Genomic DNA, 21,841 nt, shown 5'->3' with positions numbered 1-21,841 from the left:
ATTTGTTCTAAGGAAAGGTCTACCAAAAATAATAGGACATGAAGGATTGCAATCTATATCAAGAACAATGAAATCTACGGGCACATAGTTCCTATTTGCAACAATAAGAACATCATTAATTATTTCCATAGGTTTCTTAATAGTGGAATTCGCAAGGTGCAAGTTTAAAGAACAATCATCAAAATCACAGAAACCTAGCAAATCACACAAAGTTTTTGGAATCATGGAAACACTAGCACCCAAATCACACAAAGCATAGCACTCATGATCTTTAATTTTAATTTTTATTGTAGGTTCCCACTCATCATAAAGTTTTCTATGGACATAAACTTCCAACTCAAGTTTTTCTTCATAAGATTGCATCAAAGCATCAACGATATGTTTAGTAAAAGCTTTGTTTTGACTATAAGCATGAGGAGAATTTAGCACGAATTGCAACAAGGAAATACAATCTATCAAAGGGAAATTATCATAATTAAATTCCTTGAAATCCAAAATAGTGGGTTCATTGCTATTTAAAGTTTTGACCTCTTCAATCCCACTTTTATCAATTTTAGCATCAAGATCTAAAAACTCTGAATTTTTGGAACACCTTCTAGGTAAAGGTGACTCATCTTTAGTCCCATCATTATCAAGATTCATATTGCAAAACAAAGATTTAATAGGGGACACATCAATCACTTTTAGATCTTCATCCTTATTATCATGAAAACTAGAAGAACATGCTTTCACAAAGCAATCTTTCTTAGCACGCATCCTAGCGGTTCTTTCTTTGCACTCATCAATAGAAATTCTCATGGCTTTGAGAGACTCATTGATATCATGCTTAGGTGGAATATATCTATGTTTCAAAGAATCAACATCAAGAGAAATTCTATCAACGTTCCTACCCAACTCATCAATCTTAAGCAATTTTTCTTCAATCAAAGCATTGAAACTCTTTTGCGAACTAATAAATTCTTTAATATTAGATTCAAAATCAGAGGACATATTATTAAAATTTCCATAAGAATTGTTGTAGGAATTACCATAATTATTAGAGGAATTACTAGGAAACGGCCTAGAATTAAAATTACCTCTATACGCGTTGTTACCAAAATTGTTCCTACCAACAAATTTCACATCCATAGATTCATTATTATTCTCAATAAAAGTAGACAAAGGCATATCATTAGGATTAGTAGGGTCACTCTTATTAGCAAACAATTTCATAAGTTCATCCATCTTTCCACTCAAAACATTAATCTCTTCAATTGCATGCACTTTTTTACTACTAGATCCTTCGGTATGCCATTGAGAATAATTAACCATAATATTATCTAGGAGTTTAGTAGCTTCTCCTAAAGTGATTTCCATAAAAGTGCCTCCCGCGGCCGAATCTAAAAGATTTCTAGAAGCAAAATTCAATCCGGCATAAAAATTATGTATAATCATCCATAAATTCAAACCATGTGTAGGGCAATTACCTATCATTAATTTCATCCTCTCCCAAGATTGTGCAACATGTTCATGATCAAGTTGCTTAAAATTCATAATATCGTTTCTAAGAGAGATGATTTTAGCGGGAGGAAAATACTTAGAGATAAAAGCATCTTTGCACTTATTCCATGAATCAATACTATTTTTAGGCAAAGATGAAAACCAAGCTTTAGCGCGATCTCTAAGAGAAAACGGAAATAGCTTAAGTTTAACAATATCATTATACACATCTTTCTTCTTTTTCATATCACACAAATCAACAAAGTTGTTTAGATGGGTAGCGGCATCTTCACTAGGAAGGCCGGCGAATTGATCTTTCATGACAAGATTCAACAAAGCAGCATTAATTTCACAAGATTCGGCATCTGTAAGAGGAGCAATCGGAGTGTTAAGAATATCATTGTTGTTGGTATTGGTAAAGTCACACAATTTAGTATTATCTTGAGCCATCGTGACAAGCAAGCAATCCAACACACGAGCAAACAAGAAGCAAGCGTAAAAGAGGCGAACGGAAAGAGAGGGAGAGAGGAACAGAGGGCGAATAAAATGGCAAGGGTGAAGTGGGGGAGAGGAAAACGAGAGGCAAATGACAAATAATGTAATGCGAGGGATAAGAGTTTGTGATGGGTAGTTGGTATGTCTTGACTTGTGCGTATACACGGGCAACGGTGCCAAAACTGGCTCGTTGTTAGGAGTCAAATCTTGACTTGACTTGGCGCGAATCTCCCGGCAACGGCGCCTGAAATCCTTCTTGCTACCTCTTGAGCAATGCGTTGGTTTTCCCTTGAAGAGGAAAGGGTGATGCAGCAAAGTAGCGTAAGTATTTCCCTCAGTTTTTGAGAACCAAGGTATCAATCCAGTAGGAGATCACACTCAAGTCCCACACACCTACACAAACAAATAAGAACCTCGCAATCAACGTAGTAAAGGGGTTGTCAATCCCTTCACGGTCACTTACGAGAGTGAGATCTGATAGATATGATAAGATAATATTTTTGGTATTTTTATAATAAAGAGAAATAAAGATGCAAAGTAAAATAAACGACAAAGGAAATAACTAAGTGTTGGAAGATTAATATGATGGAAGATAGACCCGGGGGCCATAGGTTTCACTAGTGGCTTCTCCCAAGAGCATAAGTATTACGGTGGGTAAACGAATTACTGTCGAGCAATTGATAGAATTGAGCATAGTTATGAGAATATCTAGGTATGATCATGTATATAGGCATCACGTCCGCGACAAGTAGACCAAAACGATTCTGCATCTACTACTATTACTCCACACATCGATCGCTATCCAACATGCATCTAGAGTATTAAGTTTATAAGAACAGAGTAATGCTTTAAGTAAGATGACATGATGTAGAGGGACAAACTCATGCAATATGATATAAACCCCATCTTTTTATCCTCGATGGCAACAATACAATACATGTCGGTTCCCTTTCTGTCACTGGGATCGAGCACCGCAAGATTGAACCCAAAGCTAAGCACTTCTCCCTTGCAAGAAAGATCAATCTAGTAGCCAAACCAAACTGATAATTCGAAGAGACTTGCAAAGATAAACCAATCATACATAAAAGAATTCAGAGGAGATTCAAATATTGTTCATAGATAAAATTGATCATAAACCCACAATTCACCGGATCTCGACAAACACACCGCAAAAGAAGATTACATCGAATAGATCTCCAAGAGAATCAAGGAGAACTTTGTATTGAGATCCAAAGAGAGAGAAGAAGCCGTCTAGCTAATAACTATGGACCCGTAGGTCTGAAGTAAACTACTCACACATCACCGGAGAGGCCATGGAGTTGATGTAGAGTCCCTCCGTGATCAATGCCCCCTCCAGCCGAGCTCCGGAAAAGGCCCCGAGATGGGATCTCTCGGGTACAGAAGGTTGCGGTGGTGGAATTAGGTTTTCATGGTGCTCCTGGATGTTTGGGGGGCACGTGGATATATATATATATATAGGAGGAAAAAGTACGTCGGTGGAGCAACAAGGGGCCCACGAGGGTGGAGGGCGCGCCCCCTGCCTCGTGCCCTCCTCGACCGTTTCTTGACGCACACTCCAAGTCTCCTGGATCACGTTTGTTGAGAAAATCACGTTCCCGAAGGTTTCATTCCGTTTGGACTACGTTTGATATTCCTTTTCTTTGAAACCCTAAAATAGGCAAAAAAAACAACAATTTGGGCTGGGCCTCCGGTTAGTAGGTTAGTCCCAAAAATGATATAAAAGTGTAAAATAAAGCCCATTAACATCCAAAATAGATAATATAATAGCATGGAGCAATCAAAAATTATAGATACGTTGGAGACGTATCAGCAAGCAAGTTGGATGCACACCCACTTAGTTTTAGTTTGAGCTTGCATACACTTATAGCTCTAGTGCATCCGTTGCATGGCAATCCCTACTCCTCCCATTGACATCAATTGATGGGCATCTCCATAGCCTGTTGATTAGCCGCGTAGATGTGAAACTTTCTCCCTTTTTGTCTTCTCCACACAACCTCCATCACCATATTCTATTCCACCTATAGTGTTATATCCATGGCTCACGCTCATGTATTGCGTGAAAGTTGAAAAGGTTTAAGAACATCAAAAGTATGAAACAATTGCTTGGCTTGTCATCGGGGTTGTGCATGATTTAAATGCTTTGTGTGGTGAAGATGGAGTATAGCCAGACCATATGATTTTGTAGGGATAACTTTCTTTGGCCATGTTATTTTGAAAAGATATGATTGCTTTATTAGTATGCTTGAAGTATTACTGTCTTAATGTCAAACGATAGACTATTTCTTTGAATCACTCGTGTCTTAATATTCATGCCATGATTAGATTACATGATCAAGATTGTGCTAGGTAGCATTCCACATCAAAAATTATCTTTTTTATCATTCACCTACTCAAGGACGAGCAGGAATTAGGCTTGGGGATGCTGATACGTCTTCGTTGTATCTATAATTTTTTATTGTTCCATGCCAATATTCTACAACTTTCATATACTTTTGGAAACTTTTTATACTATTTTTGGGACTAACATATTAATCCAGTGCCCAATGCTAGTTCCTGTTTGTTGCATGTTTTTTGTTTCATAGAAAATCCATATCAAACGGAGTCCAAATGGGATAAAAACTGACAGAGATTTTTTTTGGAATATATGTGATTTTTTGGAAGAAGAATCAACGCGAGACGATGCCCGAGGGGGCCACGAGGCAGGGCAAGCGCCCTGGGCCCTCGTGGCCACCCCGTAAGGCGGTTCGTGCCCTTCTTTCGCCGCAAGAAAACTAATATCCGGATAAAAATCATGTCCAAAATTCAGCCCAATCGAAGTTACGGATCTTCGGGAATTTAAGAAACGGCGAAAGGGCATAATCTGAAACGCAGAAACAGATAGAGACAGAGAGACAAATCCAATCTCGGAGGGGCTCTCGCCCCTCCCACGCCATGGAGGCCATGGACCAGAGGGGAAACCATTCTCCCATCTAGGGCGAAGGTCAAGGAAGAAGAAGAAGAAGAAGAAGAAGGGGGCTCTCCCCCCCCCCCCTCTCTCCCGGTGGCGCCGGAACGCCGCCGGGCCCATCATCATCACCACAATCTACACCAACAACTTCACCGTCATCATCACCAACTCTTCCCCCCTCTATGCAGCGGTGTAACCCCTCTTTTACCCGTTGTAATCTCTACTTAAACATGGTGCTCAACGCTATATATTGTTTCCCAATGATGTATGGCTATCCTATGATGTTTGAGTAGATCCGTTTTGTCCTACGGATTAATTGATGATCGTGATTGGTTTGAGTTGCATGTTTTATTATTGGTGTTGTCCTATGGTGCTCTCCGTGTCGTGCAAGCATGAGGGATCCCTGCTATAGGGTTTGCAATATGTTTATGATTTGCTTATGGTGGGTGGCGTGAGTGACAGAAGCACATACCCGAGTAAGTAGGTTGTTTGCGTATGGGAGTAAAGAGGACTTGATGCCTTATAATGCTATGGTTGGGTTTTACCTTAATGATCTTTAGTAGTTGCGGATGCTTTCTAGAGTTCCAATCATAAGTGCATATGATCCAAGAAGAAAAAGTATGTTAGCTTATGCCTCTCCCTCAAATAAAATTGCAATAATGATTACTGGTCTAGTTATCGGTTGCCTAGGGACAAATAACTTTCTCGTGACAAAAAGCTCTTACTAAAACTAACTTAGTTGCGTCTTTATCTAAACAGTGCCTAGCTTTTATTTACGTGCTCTTTATTATCTTGCAAACCTATCCAAAAACACCTACAAAGTACTTCTAGTTTCATACTTGTTCTAGGTAAAGCGAACGTTAAGCGTGCGTAGAGTTGTATCGATGGTCGATAGAACTTGAGGGAATATTTGTTCTACCTTTAGCTCCTCGTTGGGTTCGACACTCTTACTTATCGAAAGAGGCTATAATTGATCCCCTATACTTGTGGGTTATCAAGTGCTTCGGCGTGCCCGAAGTTAGCCGCAGACTGTCCGCGTGCAGTCGTCACACTGTATGAGCGGCATCGGCGAGCCACAGAGCCGCCGCGCGAGCGCCAAGCCCGGTGGACGGTCGGACGAATCCATGCCCGCAAATCGTCGGCGGCGTCGGGAGGACGAACCCGTACCTGCATGTGGCGATGCTCCCTTGTCGGGGCTGCAGGAGAGGCTCCCCGACCACTCCATCGCTTGGCGCAGCCACCGGCGGCCGGAAAAGCCAAATCCGGCAGCCCGCGATGAAGGTCCGCAGATCTGCAAATCCGGTGGGCCGCCGGCGCAGGGGGGATAGGGGAGGCCTCGTGCGTGTGGCGGCCTTTCGGCGAGCTCCTGTCGGCTGCTTTCGCCGGAATCTTGGGCGACGGCCCGACGACGGTGCGAGGGGGAGAGGGGAGGTGGTTGGTGGGGAAAGCGTGGGCTGAAATGTCCCCCACCAACCGCTTTCGCTTATATGCAGGGCACCGCAGCGGCGAGGGGGAAACCCGCGAATACGCAGGTTGGGGCCGAGATTTTGCCACGCCCCTTAATAACTTTTGCGGACCGAGGCGGGATGCGGGATCTGATCGGGCAGGTTTTTCCGTCCCGACCCACATTTTGGCGGTTATTTTGCGGGTCGGGGCGGATGCGGGGTCTGCTAGAGTTGCTCTTAATGCAATAAACATTTTACAAAACTATATAAACATTTTTTTACACTATGCAAAATGTTGCTCCCATTTTTAAAAATTCAAAATTTTAAGGCATTAAAATTTTGTTTAGGTTTTAACATTAATTCCCATATTTTTCAGAAGTGTGTACTTTTTCAAAATTGATCATGTTTTCAAAAAGTTGTTCATTTTAAAAAAAAGTACTATTCTGTTTTAAAATCCAAAATGAAAAGAAAAAAAAAGAAAACATGTTAATTATAGAAAAATTAGGAGGAATCTTGAATTAGAGTCTTATGGGCAAGGGCACTATTGTTGATTTACTAACCTCTATATGAAACGCGGGCATGAATAAAAAAGGAACAGTTCGAGTAGTATCTATAAATATTACTGAAAACATAGCATCTTTCTCACACATCTGTTCAGGTTCCAAAAGGTGCTCCTGTTTTTAAAAAAAATCGAAAAGTGTTTGCATTTTTAAATTTTGTTCAGGTTTCAAATTTTGTTCCTATTTTTTCAATGAACGTTTATGTTTAATTTTTTTTTCACTTTTTCGAAATTGATTCTGTTTCCAAAAAGTTGTTCATTTTCATAATATTCTTTACGTTTCCATATTTGTTTGCCCTAATTTTTTTCCCTAATCTCTACTTTGTGCCAGATGTTTGAATATTCCGAGCCTCTCATTAAATCACTAACAACCATTTGTTCTAGTGGCTTGCGCGAGGAGTACGGCAGCCCCAAGTTGCAAGTTCAATTCTCGGGGACGTGGCGCCTTATCATAAAGGAAAAAAAAACTCGCTCCGCACATGGTGGGCCGGCCCAATTGTGTGCGCAATCAACAGTTGACTATTTTTTTTGGTATTTTTATATGTCAGGTATATTACAAAAAGGAAATAAAAATAGACTCGAAGAAAACAAAAAAGAAAAATAATCGCTTCGCGCCTGTTGGGCCGGCCGAGTCGCGTGCACAGTCGGCAATCCCAGATTCAGCCAGCCACATCGACAATCCCTGTTTGGCAGTGGCAGACCTAGCCCACCGGGCCAGGGTGGGCCAACAGTGCAATTGTACATATAATTTTATTTTTACCTTTTTTCCTATGGTATAAAGCCCATTTTCGAATCTCAAGGTGGGTCGTGGCTCAGCCTGTCCACCCTCTACCTCCTGTTTGCGAACGCTCTCAAGGTTTAAAGTAGACTAGTAGAACACCCGTGCGTTGCTACGGGCTACAATGCTTATAAATGAATCAAACAAATGATTAAAGTGAGGCACATACCACAAGTCCAAGTCAGTGTCGCATCGCGTTGACACACTAAACCTGCGACCTCAGGCAGCCGCCGCCGCCTCCTGACTCTTCTCACCAAAATAAACTTAGGGTTCCTCCACCTCCCGCCGGCGCTATCGTCGATCCACCTTGTCACCGGTTGTGCTACCTCTTGAACATGCGTTGGTTTTCCCTTGAAGAGAAAAGGGTACTGCAGCAAAATAGCGTAAATATTTTCCTCAGTTTTTAAGAATCAAGGTGTTAATCCAATAGGAGATAACACGCAAGTCACCTAGTACCCGCACAAACAATCAAGAGCCTCACAACCAACGCGATAAAGGGGTTGTCAATTGAAGTTCACTTGCGAAAGTGAGACCTGATAAAGATAGTAAGATAAATATTTTTGATATTTTTGTTGTATAGATTGAAAAATAAAGATTGCAAAATAGTAACGAGATGCGATGTAAATAAAAAGAGATGAAATACAATAAGAAAGAGACCTGGGGGCCATAGGGTTCACTAGTGGCTTCTCTCATGATAGTATGTATTACGGTGGGTGAACAAATTACTGCCGAGCAATTGATAGAAGAGCGCATAGTTATGAGAATATCTAAGCAATGACTATGAAATATATGCATCACGTCCGTGTTAAGTAGACCGAAACGATTATGCATCTACTACTATTACTCCACACATCGACCGCTATCCAGGATGCATCTAGAGTATTAAGTTCATAAGAACAGAGTAACACTTTAAGCAAGATGACATGATGTAGAGGGATAAACTCAAGCAATATAATATAAACCCCATCTTTTTATCCTCGATGGCAACAATACAATATGTGCCTTACTACTCCAACTGTCACTGGAAAAGGACACCGTAATATTGAACCCAAAGCTAAGCACTTCTCTCATTGCAAGAAAGATCAATCTAGTAGGCCAAACTAAATCGATAATTCGAAGAGACTTGCAAAGATATCAAATCATGCATATAAGAATTCAGAGAAGAAACCAAATATTATTTATAGATAAACTTGAACATAAATCCACAATTCATTGGATCTCGGCAAACACACCGCAAAACGTATTACTCGAATAAATCTTCAAGAACATCGAGGAGAACTTTGTATTGAGAACCAAAGAGAGAGAAGAAGTCATCTAGCTAATAACTATGGACTCGAAGGTCTGTGGTAAACTACCCACACATCATAGGAGAGGCTGTGGTGTTGATGTAGAAGCCCTCCATGATCGAATCCCTCTCCGACAGATCACCGGAAAAGGCCCCAGATGGGATCGCACGGGTACAGAAGGCTGCGGCGGTGGAAAAGTGGTTCCGTGGCTCCCCATGATGTTTTTAGGGTATAAGAGTATATATAGGCGAAAGAAGTACATCGGTGGAGTTTCGTGGGGCCCACTAGGGTGGGGGCGCCCCTACCCCCCAGGCGCGCCCTCCTATCTCGTGGCCGCCTCACGGAGTTCCAGACTTCCACTCCAAGTCTCCTGGATTGCGTTTGTTCCAAGAAAGATCCTCGCGAAGGTTTCATTCCGTTTTGATTCCATTTGATTTTCCTTTTCTACGAAACACTGAAATAGGCAAAAAAAATAGAAACTAGCACTGGACCTCCGGTTAATAGGTTAGTCCCAAAAATAATATAAAAGAGCATATTAAAGCCCATTAAATATCCAAAATAGGTAATATGATAGTATGGAACAATCAAAAATTATAGATACGTGAGAGACGTATCAGTTGCCTTAGGGCCATTGGGGCGCGGTGGATCCCGGCTCTTGCCGGTGATGAGAGGGCTCTGATTTTAGATGTTCCTTGAATTTTGTTAGGGTTTGTGTCCTACTCAGGAAGGAGAGACGGTGGCGGCTCCCCGAAGAAGGAATAAGGTTCTTCCCGCCTAGCCCACATTCTGGTGGTGCGTCTAGCATCACCGGTGGGCGTGTGGAGATGTGTCTCTGGTGAATTTATATTTGGTGGATCCGGTCATCGTTCGTGTACGTTCGTGTGTGTTTAGGTTGGATCCTTTCGATCTACGCTACTCTTCATCGACGATGGTTGTTGTTCTATTGCGCTGGTTCTATGGGCCTTGGCACGATGACTTCCTGACCATCTACTACAACAAGTTTTGCCCGGCTCCGGCGAGGGAGGGGCGATGACGTCGACGTGCCCTCGGCTCGCTTCAGTGCTTATAGTCGTCATGGTCTACGGATTTGGATGTAATTTTCATTATTTCTGGTGTTCATTCTGTTGCCATGATTGAAGATGAATAGATCGAAAGTTTTCTCGCCAAAAAAAGACTAAAGTGGTTTTCAAGGTCGAAGCTCATTTCTCCCTCATACGCCGGACGTGTTTGGGTTCCTCCAAATCCAGCCATATGTGGGGAGAAATGTGATTGTCCGAACCATCCACAATATTAGCTCCAACACGCGGTCCCAACACAAAACTCCACCCCCCACACACCTTTCCCTTTTTCTTTTTTTTTGTCGGACCCTTTCCTTCCCTCCCGGTTTGAACTATTTTCGCTGAAGCCCCCTTTCTATACCGGATGACATCCACCTCACCTCCTATACCAAAAATTGTTGTGATCTCACGAAATTTACCAACTCTATGTTGTTGTGCGTTTTCTGCGTCATGTCTTTGTGATGTGAGAAACGATCATGCACTGGTTGTATTTTGCCAAACAAAGGAGAGCAAAACTACAGGCTGGGATAAACAACCACAGGTCAAATGTACATTCATACAGGAAGCGTGAGCAGTCATCCTGTACCGTTTCAGTCAAGTATATCTCGAGTCACACACACGTTTCTTGTTTTTGCCAAGAATAAACATGCGCTTTTACATGAATATGAACCCGTATGTACATCTAAAGGTGCAGTTCGTGGAAGACGTGTCTCCACTGGCCAAAAAGTTAGAAGAATGGATGCTAGGGGTAAAGAATGGTACAGTACAACACACAGATCAACAGCACCATTTGTGAAATAGGTCTATGCGTGGGAAGCTGCTCTAGCTTCCAGCTGCTGGAGTGAAAGCACGGCTCCCAGTTAGTGAATCGTAAGTCGATAGATGTTTCTATATATGGCTTTACAGATGAACTATGTCCGAAAATTCCCTTCAAGTAGTACACCTCTAGTATTTGAGTACCGAGTTTAACAATATAATAGTGGTGCCTAAAAAAACAATATAATAGTGATAAATCATAAGATCATAGCAAGTTGGAACCAAGCCGCTTCTGATATAACATACCTTCGTAGCATGCTTATTTGATCTGTGAGAGCTCTGCAAAAATTAGAAGGGGGGGATTTCGGCCAAACATGAACATGCATTAGAGATAAATACAGTTGCTCCTTTTGGGCACGGGTTGCATGGAGTTGATGCCTTTGTAGCATTACATGGTTGACAAAAATAGAGCTTTTGACAAACTTATTAGCCACTGATGCCCTGCTTGCCCATGCCACACTTTAGTCTTGCGGACGTTCGCGGACTCGCGTCCGCCTGCATGCCTACCTCTCAGCACTCATTAGGGACATGCATTTATTTCACACAAATATATTCAGGAGGTTTAACTTACATGTAGCCCCTACGAAGGATGCATGGTTAGAACAGACATATACCTTGTTGGAAAATATATCTAGCCGTTTTATATATGCATTCAGTTATTTGAGATCTTGCCACGTGGTTATCTCTTATTTTAATCTTCATGCAAAGGCATGATATTAAGTACACGAATGTTGTTTGCAGATATTGTTAAAGTTTGACTGTTCAAATATATGAAGCTTTCATACAATGAAAGTTGCATGCATTGAATTATTGGGATCTTCTATTTTCCAAAATATTGTAATAAAGAAAAAAAGTACTTGCCTAGTCATACATGATTGAAAAGAACGGACAAATACAGAAAACACAATCATGTGTGTCGTATGCCCCCATACCTTACATGGTTGATGATCTAGCCGTCGACTGGTGCTAGAAGTTCTCCCACTCTTATAGCCTATCAAGGCTCTGCTTGTGGCTCTCAAAGACCTCATATAGCTCTAGCGGGTATTCGTCACCTTGCTCATCGTTGCGGAAGTTAACAGCATTGTCTCCCCTGGTTCAACTATGTCAATTTACAACATTCTGGATTGATTAAATCTCTATTGAAGAACACCAAGTGGCATGACACAATTATGGTCATTTTCTGAGAAAATACACTCAAACGGCTCTTGAATTCACCACGACCTTGCTGGCATAAATTCTTTTTGCATGCAATAAGTAGTTCATCTTCTTTCTGTTGATCCATTTATGCATATCACTCCCTGGCACATTGTCTATTCCGTTATTTTGCATCTATAGGTTGGCTTTTAAGGTCGACAACACCTAAAAAAAGTAAAATCTAATTAGTTATTTACCAACACATGATACATTTACAATTTACTTGATCAATCAATATTACTTGTGTTGATGGAGTTGGACAATTCTTTGAAGGAATACATTCACTTGATAGTGTCGGTGACTCCATCTGCAACGAATTTTTTTAGAGAACTTGATTAGCGGAAAAAATGGGAAACTTACTCAGATGTTATGTTCATGGATCATGCCGGAAACTCCATATTTACTACTGAAATTGGTAAGAAAGGCCTGCTCGGCATCCAGTGAGGCCTCCAAATTCAAATTTGAAATTTCATCAAAATTCATATTTTTACATTTCAAAAAATTCTGAAAAAATACAGATATACATGAAGGCATAACACACATGTGTGTAAATTTTCAGTTCAAAATACATTGAAATGAGGGCTGTGCAAAAAAGACAAATCTGTGGTTGTTTAACACATGATACTATTCATCCTCCCGGGCATGAATTTGTCTTTTTTGTACAGGTCGCAACTCAAGGTATTTCATCATAAATTTTTAGACACATGTGGGTTAGATCGTTACATACACGCATATGTTTTTCAGAATTTTTGAACCATAAAAGTTTGAATTTGAAAATTTCAAAAATGAAGGCCTTCATGGAGCTCATCCTCCAAAACGCCTCTCTCTCCTAATTTATATGCTATAAAAACTTGACATGGCTATTAAACTTGACGAGAATAGTTTCAGTTCTAAAACACCGCATTTGTGAGATCATGTATTGGAATTGTTTGGTTCAAAGTTTTCCAATGCATTTTTTTAGGATTTCTTAGAAAACTATCATAATAGTGTTCAAAACTTCAAATACAACTCCTTCAAAGAATAGCTTCAACGATGATCATATGGAGTGGGAATATATTTTGTCGTATCCATATTGGACACAACAAAGGACGCTGGATGTTGGTCAGTCCTTCAATGACGACAAGATGCAAATAGATTTACCACTTTATCTACACCACCAAAATATAGATTATAGGCATCCAAAAGATGTGCATGTTCAACTACCATCTTATTACGAACAATAGAACCCCATAGCACGACCGTGAGTCTGTTTGAAAACGACAGCACAGTAGCTAGCTAAACCAGCACACAAAGAAAATACTTTTGTACTAACTCAAGGGCCAACTTCACGTACCTAAGTTAATGGTAACAAATCGCTGTACTTTGCAGAACGCACGGGCAGTCAACACACATATACTATGAGATTGGATTTTCAACACCCGGGTGTCTAGGCACCCGGTTATTCCAGAAAACAGCTTCTCGGGATCTAAACCAGGCCTGTTCTATTAGCAGTCTAGGATTTTTCACACTGTTCATCATAGGGCAGAATCCCACCTTCATTTTTCATAACGGCGCCAGGGGTATTCACGTGTATTCATATGAATACCCAAGATTTGGCCCCAAAAAATTAATACATGTCTTATTTAACGGCCCACAGCCCATAACCCACACAGGATACCGGCTACACTCGTCCCGTTCACTCGATCCAACCCTCACTTAGCCGTTCCCCAAGTCCCCAACCTAACCTAGCGACTGCGGCCAGCGGCGGTGGCGGCGGCGAGTAGCGGCCAGCGGCGACGGCCAGTACTGATTGCAAGCAGCGGCAAGTGGAGCCGCTGAACGGGCAACCAGCGGCAGGCCGGCAGCGGACCAGGTTATATTCTCCTCTTCTCCTAGTTCTAATTCCTATGGGCTTATGCGGCAGCGCCTGGTCAAATTGTAGCAGCGCCTGGAGCATCACAGAGCGAGCTAGTGCTGGATTTGTCCTAGTTCCCAATTCCTAATTCCCAGTTCCTAGTCAAATCACATGCTCCTAATTCCTAATTTCTAGTTCTATTATTTGTAGGTGGATTGGTAGTGCAGCCAAATTGGACAAATTGCTGCTAGTGCTGGATTTGAATGCAACGAGCTACTGCCTAAAGGTGGGTATTCCGGGTTAAAGTTTTGGGGACAAATTGCTGCTTGTGTTGCTGTCAAATATGCACATCACTCTGCTACTGCCTACTGAGTACGCGAAAATATTATTGGTTGAATAATTCGGTACAACTCCTCTGCTATTCATGATGTTGTAGAATGATTTTTCTGTGTCAGGACAAATTGCTTGTGCTGTAAAATGCATTCATATTCATTTGTTTAGAACGATCCGAACACTAGTTTGCTACACGACCAACTTAGTAGATTACTAGATTGCTGATGTATTTTTTTTTCTGATCTTGTATCACGGATGAAGAAGAAGGGTGTTAGTATTGTTGCATTGTGGGAAAGAGCTTCCAAGGCAAATAAAAGAACTTCGACATCTACACCAAATCCTCCTGATGTTGAAGTTGAGAACAGTAGTATCATTCCTCCTACTATTGAGAGCAATCTGCAACTGGCACTTGTGCAAGCACATGAACCTAATGATGGCCACCCAGAACCTGAGAGTGCAGCTGGCTCCCCAACCCCAATTGTAGAAGATGATGAAGCAAATGATGAAGTTCAGTTTGAAGTAGATTTGGAAGCACTTGAGTCTGATCCTGGGAAACGGATCCCCATCTCTAGGTACAATGTCAATGACCAGGATAAAGTTAGAAGGAGATACATCGAGTTGGGGGCATGTCAACCAAAGAATCATAATTTAGTATAGAGATATAAGTGGATTACAGCATCGTTTTTCTCCTTCTTGGTTTAAGGATTACAAGTGGCTTGAGTATAGTGTGGACAAAGAAGCCGCTTTCTACTTCGTTTGCTATTTGTTCAAGGATAAAACAAGATGTCCCGGTGAAGATGCTTTTGTGAAGAAGGGATTTAACATATTCTAAGAAGGATATCATCACTTTATTAATCAAAAGGTATTTATGTATTCATGTTGTTATTGTCTGATACATTGAAATATTGCTATTGCCGTTATGCTAGTGTTGTTTTATTCATATATTGCTAGTGTTGTGTTGTTTGGTTCATATACTACATTTGGAGCTAAAAAAAATTTAGATGAATACCTAGTCTTCATTTCCTGGCGCCGCCACTGTCCATGACACGCGCCAAATCGGGTAACATGCTCATCTCATCTCGGTCAAGAACATTTTATTGCTCTCCAAAAGGAAGGAACAAGTGATGGTAATATACCCCACAAAAAAAGAATGATGATAATATATTCATACAAAAACTGAACTGAAGCTGATGTGAAACCTCTAGAGGTCCACCACGTTCCTCTGACCATGATAAAGAATACGTGCAGAGGAGATGCCTTGCATGCACTACCTATGGGTTGTCGCTTCAACCTGACCCGCCTGACCCGCCTGACCTCCTGACAGTCCTACACATCACAATGCTAGTACCTGTGACCTATTCTGCCTGCACAGCCTAGTGGCGCCGCTGTTTGTCTCATTAATCGGCCTAGCTAATTATTCTGACACTGCAAAAGGTCTGCTGCTGGACAGACTACAGCACGAATTTTAACATGGCTGAACGAACAGGATAAGGGGGAGTCGGGACTCCCGGGTGCTGTCACACCTTTTCGCATATACTATCCCTAGTGCTACTGCTGCTGCATACTCAAAACGGAGGGAGTACTTTGCAAGCATAGGCCTACGTGTCCCGAGTTCAGCTGCATGCCTGCATGCACAGCACAGACCAGGTCCCGAGTTCAGTACGTCTTCGGCAAATTTGACTATTTTGACCTGTGGACGAAATCAATTCACAAAATGAACTGCCCGTGAAACTATTTCACAGCACTGACCCTTTTGTGTAGCGCCCGCCACGCAGGCGCCACACCCTACGGTGCAGTACCCAGCTCGGGGGCGTTGCACGCCAGTCCACCGTGGCAGTCCTTGGGCCCGCACCCAGCAGTGCAGCGCCTCCTAGCTAGGCGCCACACATGTAATGTGCAGCGCCTAGCGTTCGGGCGCTGCACTGTGACTTATCCAGCGGCTGGGCCCCCCCCCCCCCCCCCCCCCCCCCCCCCCCCCCCCAACCCGAGCTTTGCCCCCTCTCCCACTCTCTCCCCCTCTCAAATCCTCTCCCAAAACTTGCAAATTTAAAGAATTTGTCCGTGGATTTCGAAGTCATACCCTCCCTCAAGGTAATCTTCTCCGATCCCTTGTTTTGATCCAAGTAATGCTAGTTTGGGAAACCCTAGTTTTGTTTGGATCTAGAGATTTGCATGGAGATGTGAGATCTTTGTTTTCCAATTTCCTATGATTAGGCTTTGTTAGTATGTTAGGGTTATTCTTATGGGTGTTCTTATGTTGGTGCTAGGGTTATGGTTAGGGTTATTGTTAGGGTTATGGTTAGGGTTAGGGTTATGGTTAGGGTTAGGGTTAGGGTTGTTGTTTGATATATATATATTAGGGTTTGTATTCCGTGTTAATCCTTAAATTAGTACTCATGGAAGCAATGTTACGATGTGTTGTTTGAATGCTTATAGGGATGGGAAGAACATGTGTGTTTGTTCATCATGGGGACAAAGACGCCTTCTTGAAAGGCAATATTGAACCGGATCCGGATGAGCTAGATATGTTGTTTGATAGTAGTCCTAGCTATGCAGAGCTCTTGCAACAAGTGAGGAAAGATTTGAATTGGATGGACCCTAGTGATATCGTTGAGTTGGAGGGAAGGCATAATGTAGGTTTTGGAATGCACATCCATTGGAAGACAATGCGTATCAACTCGGAGCAACGTTGGGTTGCATACAAGGAAACGGTGGCCGATTCACTTGACAAGGCTCTTGAGTTATTTGCAACGAAGAAGGTTGATTCAAATTTGCATTTGGACTTGAACCGGAAACCCTCCCCTTTGGTTGCTAGTAGAAGCGAGATGAAATTGTTGAACCTCTTTTGACCCAAGAAGTGAGGCCAACATTGAGCCCGTTTACAAACAACCAAGATGAAGCTTTGCAAGAGGACAATGATGAGTATGCAGACGATGACAATGAAGTTGATCTCCATGACAACAATGTGGGTGATCTTGACAAATATCATTTGCAAGAGACAATGGACCATTCCATCCCTTTTTCCCGTGCATATGCATCGGATTCGGATGACGAAGGTCCCGATGAACAAGTTGATGAGGAGGGGTTCACGGTGAAGGAGGCCGAAGCTTTCGAGAAGGTATTCGGTCGGGATCACAAGACACCATTGTTCAAGGATGTTAGTCTCGCGGATGAAGCCGTTGTGGATGGTGGCAAATCTATATCTCTTGGGGTTAGGCCAAGCTCTCACCGTGATTTGGGAGACGACAAGAACCGGATTGGTAAAGGGTGTAAGTTCGAAACCTTCTTGGAATTGAAGATGTGGCTCGACAACTACTCGGTTACGCATTATCGTCCACACAAGGTGGTGCATTCGGACGTCAATGTGCGCTACACGGTTGCATGTGCATGTGAAGATGAAATATGTCCGTGGATTGTGCGTGCAAGACCATGGAAAGGAGGTCCCGCTTGGCACGTAGTGAGTTGTGTGCCAACTCACATGTGCCGAGGCAAAAGGGTGGATGGCAAGATTGTGTCCCAAGACCACAGACAACTCACGTCTGAGTTCATCGCTTACAGGCTCTCCAACTCAATATCCACACTTCCAACAATGAGCGTCCAACATGTCATTGACCTTGTGAAAGCCATCTTTCATTACAAGGTGAAGTACGGCAAGGCATGGAAGGCGAAGCAAGCCGCATTTAAGATGTTGTATGGTACTTGGGAGGAAGCATACAACCGAATCCCTAGGTTGTTGTTAGCCATGGCCGCCACAAACCTGGGCATGGTTCATGTTGTCGAGCCTCATGGGCACCAAACAACGGTTTATGAAGGAAAGAAAGTCCGAGTATTTGGCCGTGCATTTTCGGCGTTCGAGCAATGCGTGAGGGCTTTCGAACACTGTAGGCCGGTCATCTCCATTGATGGCACGTTCTTGACCGGACAATACAAGGGCACCTTGTTGGTTGCGATAGCAAGTGATGCCAATAACCGGGTGTTGCCATTGGCATTTGCTTTGGTTGAGGCGGAGAACAATGACAACTGGGAGTGGTTTATGCGTCTTTTGAGGACGAAGGTGTTACCCGCTCAAAGGAAAATTTGTGTCATATCGGATCGGCATGCAGGAATTCTTAACGCAGTGGAGATTGACATTCCCGGGCATGCTCCGTTGCACCATCAATGGTGCATGAGGCACTTTTGTTCGAACTTCTATAGGGCATGTGGCCTTAAGGAGTTGGCCGATGATCTTCAAGATTGTTGTCTTGCTTTCTCCGAGAAGCGGTTCACCACTTTGTTGAACAAATTGCTCGCACACAACAAACTTGATCACGGGGGTCAAGATTTTATGAATAGGCACATTCCCCACCGGAACAAGTGGGCACGTGCTTTTGATGAAGATGGCCAAAGATACGGTCAAATGACAAGCAATATGGCCGAATGCTTCAATAGGGTGCTCAAAGGTGCACGTGGATTACCTGTGACGACAATAGTTCAATACACATTTGACAAGATGAATGCGTACTTTCTAAAGTACTCAATGGAAACTGATGCACAGATAGCGGGTGAGAACCCGCGCAAGTACAAGTACAAGTTCCCACCCAAGGTTGATGAATGGTTAGAATTTCAATCACGAAAGGCGGACTCAGAAGAAGCTATATTATATGACAACGAAGAGTGGAAGTATGAAGTGAAAGAGCCAGGAGGAACCACAAACGATGGCCGGCAACATGGAGGTCGGGCTTTCAAGGTGTCGTTAACACAATGTGATTGCTCTTGCGGGAGGCCATTGTTGCTTCATCTCCCATGCTCACATTTGTATACCGCCGGTCGCGTTAGAAATGTGGACATCAATCACCCACGCACCATGAGGGAGTTAGTTTGAAGGAGATGTGAACCTTGATGAATGCTCGAAGTGCACCTTCTCCATTGCTTTTGCTAGCCGGGGTTGTTTCAAGAATAGTCTCGGTCTCATCAGCTGCTTTCTTGATCTGGGCACGCTATGAACAGAAATGGTATTAACGTGTTAGGCAAGCGAAGATGTGAATAGTGTGAATGAAAAGCAAAGAGGGAAAATACCACAAAGTTCATCATTGGAGCTGAAGGGATCACTGAGTTGCCTTTCCTGACTAATGCGTTGTACTGGTGTTGGGCTACCTCATCAAAAACAGTGTGTTCTTCCAAAATCTCCTCAGCATACGCCGGCTTGCATACCTCCACACGGGTACTTGCAAGAAACCATGTGAGATAGTTGTTGAACGCTACAGGGCAGTGCTCACGAAGCCGGACTCCTTTTCCAGCCCTAGCTTGCTCCACACTAAGCGCAAACTGTACGACATACTTTCTGTGATGCTTGGCCCAATCCTTAATCTTCCGCTGCCTTTTCCTATCCAACCTGCAAGTTAGAAACATAATATTAGTAGCATCGAAACCGCCGAGAAGCTGCTAAGTACTCAAGGTTAATTATATCTTACGCGTGTAGCAACTTGTCCGTGTCCTCCCACTCCGGCGGATGTGCCTGGAACAAACCAAACTGACGGCGCACTCGATGTGGGAGGTGAAGCTCAACCGCCCAGTTGCATATGAGTGGGCACCGCATACGCCAGAGATCCCTATCCCTAGTGCACATCGGATTCAGCCTGAACTCTAAAGGGTTACCAAAACTATCTCCTGTTCCATACGGCTCCCATATCACCTGCAAAATGTGATAGAATGCAAAATTGATATCGAGTTGCAATAGAAGCATCATAATCACTTATGCCATGTCAATTCACCTGCTCAGGCGTGATCGCGTCAAGCTCACTCTGGTACAACTTGTACATGACCGAGGGATCATCTGTCGTCTCATTTATCACATCCCACTTGTAAGCCCAAGTGGGTAGCCGTAGTAGGTCGCCTTTGTCGTCCCAATCATCGTACTTCACCTTCTTCGGACGTCCAACCGGCAAACGCTCCCAGCTCCATATGGAAGTGCGAGCAAACAACCACCAATACCTCCAGATGACCTACAACAGGCTTCGTCCAACTGCACATAAAAGAGAACATGGTTCAATTAAGAGCAAGATTGCATTCATAATGTAGCAATGAAGTGAAAAAGAAACAACTTCATACCTGTCTATACAAGTAAGCCAGTGTCGCCGAACCCCAACTCCATTTGCTATCGAAGACGGTCAACGCCTTCAGCCACATCCATGGAGCATTCTTGCCTGTGCCATCAGCAAACATAGTCCTGGATATCACATACCACATGTAGACACGAGCATATATCTTGACCGTGTCCTCATCAGCTTCCGGTGGGCAAGTACCAAAGTGCTCAGTAATCCACGTGAAAGTAGCACCGGCTGCGACTCTTTCCTTCTTCTTGTTTTCTGCTGCTGGTTCCGGAGGCTCCGGAGGAGCCATACCGATAAGGACATGCATCTGCGCGCGCCATCGGAGTCGGTGCTCATACATAGAGGATTCCCATCGATAGGAAGACCGGTGATCATAGCAATATCCTGGAGCGTCACTGTCATCTCCCCGGTCCGTAGATGGAAACTATGTGTCTCTGGCCGCCAATGATCAATAAGCGCGGTGAGTGCTGGAGCATTGTTGGGTGGCGTCGACCGTCTGACCATATGAATGAAAGGGAGAAGTCCTGTCTCCCTTACATACGGTGTGTATCGCTCATCATAGCGCATCCACCCAAGGGTGACCCCGTGAGAACGAAGCTTCAAAGGTGCAAGCGCCTACAAACAAACAATTCATAACATTACATATGGGGCATTTGTGTTTGAAATAAATATGAAATTCATAAAACAGGCCACTTTCATTATTACCCGCTGCTCCACCGCCATAGCGTACGACCGGTGTTGTTTGTCCCAGTGATCATCGAGAAGCCAAACCATCCTAACAATTTTGAAAGAAAGCTTTCTTGTCAACACGATTATCTTTTCAATACAAATAAACTAAAGTACGCCTACTAGATGCAAAATACAAAGCATATGTATCCAAACCATTCTTGCCAATACAAATGTAATTTCAATAAACTAAACTAAGCCTACCTCATGCAAGATTCAATACAAATATCTTTTCCATATAAATAAAATGTCAACCTATGTATCCAAACTATATAAATAACATGTCAACCTATGTATCCAAACCACATTCTAGTCTAACAAGGGTTCCCCAAATCTAATACATGCAAGATTCAAACAAAAATTCCCTAAATCTAATACACACAAGATTCAAACAAGGGTTCCTCAAATCTCCGAAATAGCATACATTCTATGGATAGAAAGAAGGGGATCGGAGAAAAGTACCTTCTAGGATGGATTGGTGAAGGAATCCACGGGCCAAATCGTCAGATTTGAAGATTTTTTAAGAGGGGATTGAGAGGGGGAGAGGAGGAAGCCGCCGGCCGCCTGTTCTGTAACTCCTCTGGAACGAATGGGTGGGGTGGGGGGGGCAGCGGGCGGCTGACATCTAAGTCACAGTGCAGCGCCTGCGGGCCGGGCGCTGCACATTACGGTGCAGCGCCTAGCTCTGAGGCGCTGCACTGTTGGGTGCGGGCCCAGGGACTGCCACGGTGGACTGAGGTGCAACGCCCCCGAGCTAGGCGCTGCACCATAGGGTGTGGCA

General features: G+C 43.1%; 1 protein-coding gene across 1 annotated transcript; it reads right to left on the bottom strand.

Annotated features, from left to right (window-relative positions):
• Positions 1–19,412: 19,412 nt before the first annotated feature.
• On the bottom strand, positions 19,413–20,187 carry LOC125516811 (serine/threonine-protein phosphatase 7 long form homolog). The gene is made up of 4 exons (XM_048682118.1): positions 19,996–20,187; positions 19,696–19,916; positions 19,511–19,616; positions 19,413–19,448 (listed from the first exon to the last, which is right to left on the bottom strand). The coding sequence occupies exons 1-4, from the start codon at positions 20,041–20,043 to the stop codon at positions 19,413–19,415; spliced, it is 411 nt and encodes a 136-aa protein (XP_048538075.1). The 5' UTR covers positions 20,044–20,187.
• Positions 20,188–21,841: the final 1,654 nt, after the last annotated feature.

The sequence above is a fragment of the Triticum urartu genome, chromosome 6 (genome assembly GCF_003073215.2).
Source record: "Triticum urartu cultivar G1812 chromosome 6, Tu2.1, whole genome shotgun sequence".
Taxonomy (NCBI): domain Eukaryota; kingdom Viridiplantae; phylum Streptophyta; class Magnoliopsida; order Poales; family Poaceae; genus Triticum; species Triticum urartu.
The sequence above is the reverse complement of the archived record's forward strand: the minus strand, read 5'-3'. Positions and strand labels throughout refer to the sequence as shown.

Excerpts from the sequence above, each read along its gene's own strand:
- LOC125516811 (XM_048682118.1), bottom strand. The coding sequence starts at position 20,043 with ATGTACAAGTTGTACCAGAGTGAGCTTGACGCGATCACGCCTGAGCAG. Across the intron at positions 19,617-19,695 it reads ACGGACAAGTTGCTACACGC|GTTGGATAGGAAAAGGCAGC; the intron begins GTAAGATATAAT and ends TCTAACTTGCAG. Across the intron at positions 19,449-19,510 it reads AAGCTAGGGCTGGAAAAGGA|TACCCGTGTGGAGGTATGCA; the intron begins GTCCGGCTTCGT and ends GTTTCTTGCAAG.